This window comes from Poecilia reticulata, linkage group LG17, assembly GCF_000633615.1.
Source record: "Poecilia reticulata strain Guanapo linkage group LG17, Guppy_female_1.0+MT, whole genome shotgun sequence".
Lineage (NCBI taxonomy): Eukaryota > Metazoa > Chordata > Actinopteri > Cyprinodontiformes > Poeciliidae > Poecilia > Poecilia reticulata.
The window spans coordinates 9400263-9411604 of record NC_024347.1 but is presented as its reverse complement, the minus strand read 5'-3'; the positions used below and the strand labels follow the sequence as shown (position 1 = coordinate 9411604).

Sequence of the window (11342 nt, the reverse complement as noted above, 5' to 3'; positions counted from 1 at the left end):
AATAAAGGGAACACTTCAGTGTTCACTTAAATGTTAAAGTGTTCCCTTTATTTTTTTGAGCAGTATATATATATATATATATATATCTTACCATTTTACATACTGAGGAAGAAATTCAACCTTTTGATCCAAATGTGTCTGAGGAAGGATATATTTAAACATGCAGGACACTAATATTACAGGCATTAATATTACATTATATCTAGGAAAACAGGCATAGATCTGTAAACATGTTTGACTCCTTTTTGACTGTCAGAACAACAGTCTATTTGCCCATGGAAGAACAGAGTGTATGAGGTTAAGCCTTGTACTGTATGAATCAGGGAAACGGTATGTGTTGGGGTAATACACGTTTGACTTTGGTTGGTGTCATTTTGGTTCCTTGATGCCTTCCTCCCACTCTGGAGCGTAACGAAGCCACTTCTTGACAGTTTCACTGCAGTTCTTGTCAGTCAGCTTTGAGTCAAACTGCTGAGCAGTAGCTGAAAAACATAAAAATAAGAGTGAGGAAGGTGCCGGTTAGAAAGATGATAACATTTGAAATCAAATAATTAAATAGTATGCTGATTATAGATGTAAGAACAAACATAAACTGTAGGGTTCCACTTGCAGACTCCCAGCTAAATTAATAAGGACACGCTAATGAATATTCATGAATTATTTATCCTATTGTTAGTTGCCATACATAATCATATTTACCTATCAAGCTGCAGCATAGGCACAAAACAATACAGTTTATTTTCAATAAACACAGTTTAGATAAAAGTAATATCACCAAACTTACTGCAAAAGTACTCAGAGTAGAATTCAATTCAGAAGCCGGTTGAAAACAAACCAGCAGCAAAGTGGCTGTGTGGTTGGGACATGCCACCAGTGTCAAAAGGGGGAGGCGGACTGCTCCACTGCTTCAAGTGACTTTCTAGATGTTTTCGTGTCAACACATTATGCACAGTCAGTAATAATATTTACAGACAAGTAAGAACATGTATAGAAAGGAATTATAACCCACTGTCCTCAGCATACAGTGCTTAATTTAAAACATGATAAACTCCCACCCAGTAATAAAATTCTCCCACCAAGAGCTCAAAAGAGGAGGAGGACAGGGGCTTAGTGGGATAAACAGCATATATTGATTTTTACCATAAATGATTCATTGTCAGCTTTATTCTTTGAAGAACATTGTGTTTTAACGCCTGGCTATATCCGGATATTATGAATATATATTTTTTATTTATTTATTTGTGAGTTATTTTATATTTTAAGTGAGCAGGAAACACTGCCGATTTCTCACAAAAAACTAGAAATTGAAATCAACACCGTCATCAGAACAGATGCTTCTCTTGGGTCATTGCTTATGTTTCTCCATTTTAGTATTATTTTAGAACAAAGCTTTATGTTCAAACCACCAAACTGTTCAAACATCTGGTCACATTTCCTGATGAGTGGTTGCAACATCAGGTACTACATCTAAGCAGTTCATGGCTGCTACTTTCTTTCTACAATTCTATGAAAAAAGCAAGGCTGTAAGAAGTAATCTTTTTTTTCATTTTATGTAAGAAATATTGAAAGTCTTGAATTTGGTGGGTGTTTTGCACAGTTATTAGACTTAAAAATGTTAGAACCTGCTGAAGATCAAACCATTATGTCCTGATTAACAAACATTAAACCTTTCTTCATCAGTAGTAAAACAATGTTCCTAAAAAGGAACATTGAATCATACCTTCTTGTGAGTTTAAAAAAAATCAAAACTTAAAATAAATAAATTAAAAAAAGAGCTAGCCCTTAAATAATCTGTGAAATTATATCCTGGTTATATTTTAGGTTTAGAAAAGTCATCTATATACTGTATGTGATTCTCACAATATGACTTTAGCTAAAGTTTTATAAAATAACAACAGCATCCAAAATCAAGCCAACTTGACCTTACCAGTGCAGCTCTGTAGGTATCTGCCTGTGGTCAAGACCCAAAATGGAATCACAGAAAATTTGTTTGCGACTTTGACTTTTGACAGTAATAAAATCAGAGGGGGCTGTAACCTTGGCAAACGGATGTTCTTAAAAGCCTGTGTGTGCGCGCGTGTGTATGTTTCTGTAGACTACTGAGTGATATGACAAACGAATTTGATTAACATTTTTTCCCAACCTCAAGGCCTGCCCAACAATACCCTGCATGTTTTAGCTGTTCCCCTGCTTCAACACACCCCATTCAGATGATTGAAATTCAGCAAAGCCCCGTCAATCAGCCATCAGTTGAAATCATGTGTGCTGAAGCAGGGCAATACCTAAAACTAAAAAGAAAGTGAGCATTGAGGACCAGTGCTAAAAAGAAATTGACCGTAAAACATTGAGTCAATGACATCTTTTCAAAATTAGTTAATTGGCTAGAATTGGATTATTGTTTGATGATTGATCCACCATCAGTCATTGACCTTAACTAAAAATCAAATTTTATGACCGTAATTCAATGTTGACTCAACATCGCTTGCTATGTGGGGAACCACACTGAAAATAGTAAAAATCTTACATTTTTCTCAGTGAAAGGAGTCTATATTTATGTGACTGAAGGCATTGATAAGAAGTTTAAAGATATCTTAAAAGCTTAGCTAGTCATGGGGTCTACAAACACTACAAATAACAGGTAAATGATTAAAGAGTTAAAAAGAGAGTGCAGATTTTACTGCAATAGTTTTTCAAACCAAGTGATACATCGTGTTTGAGCCACATGCTTCTACATCTGCTCCCTGTTTTCCCAGAAGACCAGAGCTAGCTGTTAATGCCCTAAAGCCACTTTAGAAGTATCATGTTGACTAGCAGTCTGCTAATGCAACCAGTTACACTGCAGTAAGATTGGAAAATGACTGCATTTTCCAATCATTTTCCATGATTGAGAAATGGTCATGGACTTAGGGACTCTTATAAAATATATGAATTAATTTCTTACAGTGTCTTGAAAGAGGATGGTTACATTTCACTAAGGTTACAGAGACGATGTTTAAGCAAAGGTTTGGCAGCCCATAGAAAACTGCAATTTTAACATAGAAATGACTGGCATTTTTGTCAAGTTTATTTGTATAGCACATTTCAGCAGCAAGGCATGCTCTACATCATAAAAACACAAAACTTCAAATCATACAACGCACAGTCAACAATGGATATTACATTTTGTCAAGTACTATTGTTACTCATCAGAATGTCTAATGTTTCATTTATAATGTTTCAAAAGCAACTCTAAACAGGTGGTTTTTTAGTCTAGATTTAAAGGAACTCCGTGTTTTAGATTCTCAGAAGAACCTCTGAGGAAACTATTCTTCTCTGAGGAATTGAGAGACGGGTCAAGAGACTTGTCACATCTCTGTGGGAACGCAGAAATGCGAGGTACACAGACCACTTTCTAGAAGTTCTCCATTGAACACTTCAAAGGTTTTGTAATAAATCTTCCTGGCCAGCAAGTTAGAAGAAAAACGTTCAGTGTGTAAGTTGGTGTTTGACTCTAACGATGAAACTTGGAGCAAAGGACTTTCCTTGATCATTCATAGTCATTCATTCATAGTTCATATTTGGAAATGTGAACTATGGACATTAATGTTGGGGACGTCTGTAGTGATTCAGCATGTTTAGCATTGTGAGGTTGTTTTAGGTTTGAATAGCTTCGGTGATAGGTCAAGTAATTTGAGCACAACTTGGACAGAACAGTATAGTCTTTTCCAGCATCCTATTAGATTTTTTTAAAGCAAAATTGAATCACCAGTGGGTCAAGAGAATATGGCTGTTGTCTTTGGAGGTCACTTGTGTGACAGATTTACAGGCGTACCAGAAATGAACAAACATGTAAAAACTAAATTATAAAATTTTAAATGTGATTAATTGCATTATTTTAATTATTTAATTTTTAACACAGCAACACATTTGATTAATCAAATTTAATGCATCCCCAGCCCTAATGGCAGTAGATTCCCCAAAAGGTTTTGGAATAAATTCATTGATATCACCATGCTAAGTAATTCTCTGCAGTGACTTTATCCAGCCAATCCAAAATAGTCAAATTTAATGTTTTCCTAGTCTTTTTTTTAAGTTGTATTTAATGGCTGTCAAGTGGTTGTAGTGCAAATTTTGTGTGAATCCGGCATCTTTTCTATAGCCTGTTAAGAAGTGGAGAAGCTTCCAGCATAACAGGATACCCTTTCTTGGAAATACACACAACTAGCACATTTGAATCTTGAACACAAAAGGAATCGGAGATAGAAGCCTGTATGTCCCAGCTTGGATTGGCTGAGGATTATTCTGAGGCTGATTTGAAAGTTGTGTTTAACTGTTAGTTGCAGCAATGGTGCTGCAGGTGAATGGAGAGAGGTATCATCAGGGGTGGATCTAGAAAAATATTTATGGGGTGGCAAGAGGGTGGCAGGGACTCTTGCCACCCTCAAGAGGTGGCAAAAAACAACTTACGAAATAAGTTGTTTTTAACTTATTTCGCAAGTTAAAAACAATACGAAATATTGTTTTTAACTTGCATTGTTTCAAAATGAGCTTCATGTAGCACCGAGGCTTAAATACTCTTAAATACTCTTAATTTAAGTATTTAAATACTTAAATACTCTTAATGTAGTATAGCTAATTATTTTCACATTTTTCGTACTCCTGCTAATTGATATGCATATCAATTGGCATGCATTGTGTCCAGAAAACTATTTTATCCCAATACAGGACAAGGAGAAATCTGTCACAAAAACATTAGTTGCGCCATCATTTGTTATTCGATATATCTATTAAATTCGACTTAAAATAAAGATTAGAAAACTGATGTTTGATAAATTCTCCATGATACAAATCTATAAACAGTTTAGTTTCTGTTAGTTCTGTCAAGATACAAGAWRGGGYGAATATCTACTTATATTGGTCAATCGTTTTATTTTAAATATGCTGTAGGAGCCGTAGTTTGACAACTGTTATAAATATCACCATGTTTTTAGAACTCAGGGGATTAGCTCAGTTTTTGTCGCTTGTTTTAGGAATTACAGCGGCTGCAGTGGCGCCACAATAAAGGTACAATAAAGCTGATAAACAGGTGAAGAACCAAACAGAACCACTTCTGACTGTTYGCAAAGCCAAACATCCAATAAAAGTTCCACCAAGTCACTACTRAGGCACTGGGGTCAWGATTCTAGACACGGCAAAACAAGGTTCAATGTCTAAACTTATTGATTGTTCTTGGTGATTTATTTTCCTCTTTCACCAAATAATTACAGACATCAAACCTTCATTTGTTCTCATGCTACCACTCTGAAAAACCATCGGCCCCAAACCCAAATGCCTGCTGGTCCTTCTCCAGGCCCCTGCACTGATCTATGTGGACTGACCCACATTCCTGTCTAAATTTAGAAAATAAATAAGAAAATAATAAAACAAAAAAATAAATGAAATCAACAATTATCAACCTACAAATAAACTGTAAATAATACAAAAAATAGAAATTTAAGAATTAACTAACAAAATTCAAATGGATAATGAAATAAAGAAAAAAATAGCTCCAACAACTTTTATTCTGCCTTTTCTCGCTTTGTGTCGCTTTATGCAGACCCGTTGCCATGGCAACCGACAGACAACAGCTCCACGAGCAGATAGAGCAGAGATTACCGATCAGGGGAATCAACACCAAAAAACAAACATTTCCCACACAAAAAGTAGCAAAAACACTAAAACAGAACATCCAGTCTGTTACATTATGCTGTCAGGCTTAATGTCTATATTTGGATTATTAATAAGTTTTCGCCTGAGCACAGCGGTGGTTGATCAGCTGATTTAATAAACAGCTGCTCTACTGATGACATGTTGGGCGGGTTGACCTGTTTTAGTGCCAACGGAACCAAAACACACCGAACTGCGCAGCGCATGTTAAGGTTATCAAAGTCAGTAGCAGGTTAACAGTGAGGCTAGTATAACTGACCCACTGCTCACTTGTTCAATCTTTTCTTTAAATTAAAAGTTTTCCTCACCTGTGAAATCTGAAGCCCTTATTACYATTATCTATGGTTGAATTAACTGCTAAACATTGCGTCCGTTGTTCTGATTCKTTGCGTGATTGTATTTTCCTGACCACCAATATTCCTGACTCAATGGACAGAAATGGCGCATGAGTGACTTACGGTAAATCACATAATGTCCAGTCCAGTAACATATACATCAATCAATGCTGCTGCCTCGCGCTCTGTCCTTTTCTCGCACTTCCCGCTACTTAGCAGTAGGTGTCAGGTTACATTGTGTTGCATTCAATGTTGTTGAGGAAAAAAGAGTTTCATGTGCTTAATGTCCGATTTGCCATAACTTTTTATTGAATTCATTGTAGCTAGCTGGGGTGGCAACAGGGGTGGCAACTGCCACCCCGCTAGATCCGCCCCTGGGTATCATTGAGCAGAAAATGTGCATTTTGGCTTCAGCAGGCAGCTAAATTTCTCACTTGCGTAGTAGTACTTGTTCAAAATACTGAATGAGTAGTTAAAAACATTGCTTGCTGTTTTAAACTACTTGTTTAAAACATTCCAAAACATTTATGCAACATTTTGTAATGTTGCATAACAAAACAAAAGTTCAGTCTTCAGGAAAGACTACCACTGCTTTATTTTGAGAAAGCGTTATTACATAAACGCTTTTTGTAATAACAAAAAGCGTTTGTTATTACAAATGTTTGTAATAACAAACGTTTGTTTGTTAAAAAATATGTTAAAATATTTTTTAACAATATTTTTTAAATATTGTTAAAATATAACTATTTTTTACTTGAATTAGAATGTGGTTGTACTCTTATTTTTCTCTTACTTTGTTTGTTGTTAACAGGTGGCCAAGACTCCTGCCAATCCTAAATGCAGAAAAGGTAGCCAAGAAGATTATTCATGCTGTCCTCACAGACCAAGTCTACCTTCTACTGCCTAAAAGCATGTATTTCATCACTGCTCTGAAGAAGTGAGTTTATACTGTTCCCTCTTACACTAGAAGTAAATGTTCTGCTCTAATTAGTCCTATAAAGTCTAAGAAAAAACAGATCTAGAAAAATACAGCTACAAGCAGCATTTCCCTTGCAGTTTAGTGCCACTCCGGCCTAGCAGAGATTGTGGGAGCTACCGCACCTCTACCCTGTAAGCGTCGTTGACACTCTTGTTGACATTCCGGCACTTGTCCATTACAGTGTTCAGCAGTACTCCCTGATGATGCACAAAACATCTCATGTAGATTGGATGATGTATTATGGACATATAGCTTCTGGAATAATCTAAGGGGCACAGTGAAGTCAATTTCTTATTTAATCCTATATATCTCTCTGGAGATTAGCAAAGGACAGCCATGTCAAATTTGATGCAAATCAGATGATGCATGTGTAAGAACCAACCATATGCAAACGGAAAGGGATTGGAATTTGCCTTTTAGCCACGCCCACATGGTATGGCCACATGCTTTAATGTAGGAAAACAATTTTGATAAGTATTGACTTTCAATGCCTCAGCACTGTGCTTAGTGATTTTGAAGTCAGTATGCCAAAAGCTGTAGGAGAAGTTCACTTTCTACAGATATTTAAGAATATCCTTTCATGGGACAACACTGACAAAATGACACTTTGACACAATGAAAAGTAGTCTGTGTGCAGCTTATATAGCAGTGTATATTTATTCTTCCCATTAACAGCCATTAATGTCTAAACCGCCGGCAACAAAAGTAAGTACACCCCTTAGTGCAAGTTCCTTAAGTGTCAATATTTTGTGTGGCCACTATTATTTACCAAAACTACCTTAACTCTCCTGGGCATGGAGTTTACCACAGCTTGCCACTGGTTGCCAGGTTGCCTCTGGAATGCTTTTCCACTCCTCCATGATGCCATTACAGAGCTAGTGGCTATTCAAGACTGCGCTCCTCTATCTTCCGCTTGAGGGTGCTCCAAAGTTGTTCTATTGGCTTTAGGTCTGCAGACATGCTTTGCCAGTCCATCACCTTTACCCTCAGCTTCTTCAATAAAGCAGTGGATCTTAGAGGTGTGTTTGGGGTCATTACCATGCTGGTACACTACTCTGACCCAGTTTCCGGAGGGAAGGGATCAGGCTCTGCTTCAGTATTTTACAATACATATTGGAGATCATGAAATGTAACTCCCCAACGCCTGCTGCACTCCTGCAGCCCCAGACCATGGCCTTCCCACCACCATGCTTGTATGTAGACATCACACTTATCTTTGTACTCCTCACCTGACTACAGCCACACATGCTTGAAACGATCTGAACCAAACTAATTCTTGGTCTCATCAGACCACAGGCCATGATTCCAGTAATCCATGTCCTTTGTTGACATGTCTTCAGCAAACTGTTTGCGGACTTTCTTGTGTGCAAACTTCAGACAAGGCTTACTTCTGGGGTGACAGCCATACAGACCAATCTGATGTAATGTGCGGCGTATGGTCTGAGCACTGACAGGCTGACCTACCACCTCTTCAGTCTCTGCAGCAATGCTGACAGCACTCCTGCACCTGTCTTTCAAAGACAGCATTTGGATGTGACAATGAGCATGTGCACTGAGCTTTGAATGACCAACGCAAAGTCTGTTTTGAGTGGACCCAGCTAAAAATGCTGGATGATCTTGGTCCCTGTGCTGCAGCTCAGTTCTAGAGTGTTAGCAATCCTCCTGTAGCATTGGCCATCTTTATGTGGTGCAACAATTTGTCTTTTAAGATCCTCAGAGAGTTCTTTGCCATGAGGTGCCATGTTGGAACTTTCAGTGACCAGAGTGTGTACTACACTCTCTCATAGTACTTGCTAGTACTACTAGCTGTACTACAAAACTGTACACATCTGCTCCCTATGCACGCGTTAGACTTAGTAACACTAACTAGTCACATGACATTTTGGAGGGAAAATGACAAGCAGTGCTCAATTTGGACATTTAGGGGTGTACTCATTTTTGTTGCCAGCGGTTTAGACATTAATTGCTCTGGAGCTGGGTCTGGAACCTACCCATTTACCTCATTTATCTATCCAGTAAAAATGCAGAGGACCATCTGATGTTGTTGAGTCCCTCTTTACTTAAAGTGAAGATCGGCTGCCATCCACATTGCCATCTTGAAATGTCTGAAAGTGACGGTGTTTTAACATTACATATTTTGTAAATTGTTGTCATAGTCCACATCCAGTGGCACTGTAAATTCACAAACGTGTGAAAATTGCTGCATCTGATCTCAAACTTTAAAAAAGAAAGTTAAAAATCAAGCTTTTCCAAATGAGCTCAAATTGTTAAGACCTTTCTTTGAATTGCTCTGAACAATTGATCCACTCTGTTTTGTTGTATCTGGAAACAAGGGCGTAAATCCCATCTCATTATTGGGGGGGACCATAAACAGAAAAGTTTCTTAAGACCAATTTTTTGGGGGGTCGGCAAAGATACAATGAAATGTAACGTAAAATGTGGTTTAAAATGTTTAAAATGAGTACGGAGCCCTCCAGGGCACATGGGGAATTTTTTTTCTTTTGCGTTCCCTCGCAATAATCTATTGATCAGTTTATTCGGCATAACTGAATACTGTAAGCCTTTCTTATGGTGGCCATCGTACTTTCTGCTATATTACAAGCCTATGTAAGGTTTTTCCATGGACTATTTCTGAGTTATTATCGCGGGTAATCAATCATCTGATTGTGTCCATTGTGTTCGTCTGAATGATTTAAATGGCTGCTTTCAGTAACGTTCTTAGCCTTAACAGACATAAACATGCAGTAAATAAATCGATTTTCGATCAGTTTTCTGCACCAAAGAGTTAATAATAATAAACACATTTTCACTGAGGCTCTCTAATAGCCATATGAATGAAATGAGTAATTATTGATATGACAGGAGCAGCGATTTTGACATCTGGGTGGTGGGCGTGTCGATGTGGGCGTGACGTCAAGAAGTATGAATGGGAAGGTGACTGGCTGCTGGCTCTGTGTGTATGAGGAAGCGGGTGAGCGAGGTGGTCAGTCCTCGCAAAGTTTGGAGCATGATAATCAAAATTGAATAAATCAATAATTGTGACAGAACAAAGAAGAGGTTTGGAGTTGATTGATACACGGACAGATGAGATTCCCAGAGTTAACCCAGTGCGGCCCTCTACCACCATTATTTTGCTGTGTTTTATAATAACAAAACGTGTTTATTATTATTAACGCTTTGGTGCAAAAACTGATTGATTGCCTTTCTATACTAAAGAAAAAGATATAAAACGTCAGATATGTCACAACGATATATTAACATTCATGGAAAAACCTTACATAAGCTTGTAGTAAAGCAGAAAGTACGGCGGCCACCGTAAGAAAAGCTTACAGTATCAATTATGCCGCATGAACAGATCAGTAGATTATTGCGAGGGAACGCAAAAGAAAAAAAATCCCCATGTCCCCTGGAGGACAAGAGTTTCTATAGAAAAATATTAAAATTTTATTTTGTGGTTTTAAAGGCTTCACGTTGAAGACGGTGAGAAATAAAAGCAGCTTTCTGTTTTTTTTTCTATCTGTTCTGTTCTCGGCTCCCACACACTGAGGTATCGGCCACTTGCTCAACCCCTTTCAAACTAATTAACTAAAACTTAAAGAGTTAAATATGTATGAGATGTTTGACAAAAAGGCTTAGGTCTATAAAAGCAATGTAGCAGTTTTGCTAATGAGGCAGCTTATCAAGATTCAGCCAAAGTAATAAAATAAACTGCAGTCTGATTTTTATTGTTAATGTGTTTCTTCTTATTGAGCAGTGAATGTAAATAAAAGGTGTTGCAGGTCTTTTGCTTTAAGTATTTACTTACTGGAGGGGTTTTATTTGTGCTGCAGAGCCACAGCTAACTGCTATCTCATCACTTCAGCGGCTCTGACGAGCCTGTGCCACTTGCACACTGCAAAAACTGAAATCTTAGTAAGATTAAATATCTTAAATTAAGGAGATTTTTCTTGTTTTCTTTCTGACAAGATATTTTTTCTCACCAAGAGGGGTTTATGTTAGAATATTTTTCTTATTTTAAGTGTTTTTGTACTTAATTGTCTCAGTAATATATAAAAGCTTAATATTAAGAAAATATTACTTATTATGAGTAAATATGTGCTAGAATCTAGAATATCAATATTTACCAATCAAACTTCAAGTCTAGAACTTATTTTATATAAGTAAAAATTTCTTATTTCAAGCACATAAAGCGAAATCACATACTTAATGAAATGTCTTCAGATAATTAAAACAGACTGTGTCCAAATTGAATCCTTTGTGTTATTGACAATGAAAAATAAAAACCCCCATGAACTTATACTCTTGTATAAGTTGGCAGAGTGTACTGGAAATTATAATTTAAT

At 37.1% G+C, this 11342-nt stretch overlaps 1 protein-coding gene across 1 annotated transcript in view; it reads left to right on the top strand.

Moving 5' to 3' along the window:
- Positions 1-11342, top strand: part of sdr16c5a (short chain dehydrogenase/reductase family 16C, member 5a) — a 79421-nt gene that overhangs the window by 46883 nt on the left and 21196 nt on the right. The window contains exon 6 of the mRNA XM_017310112.1: positions 6832-6957. Coding sequence (XP_017165601.1) covers positions 6832-6957 — 126 coding nt within the window. The remainder of the gene's footprint in view (positions 1-6831; positions 6958-11342) is intronic.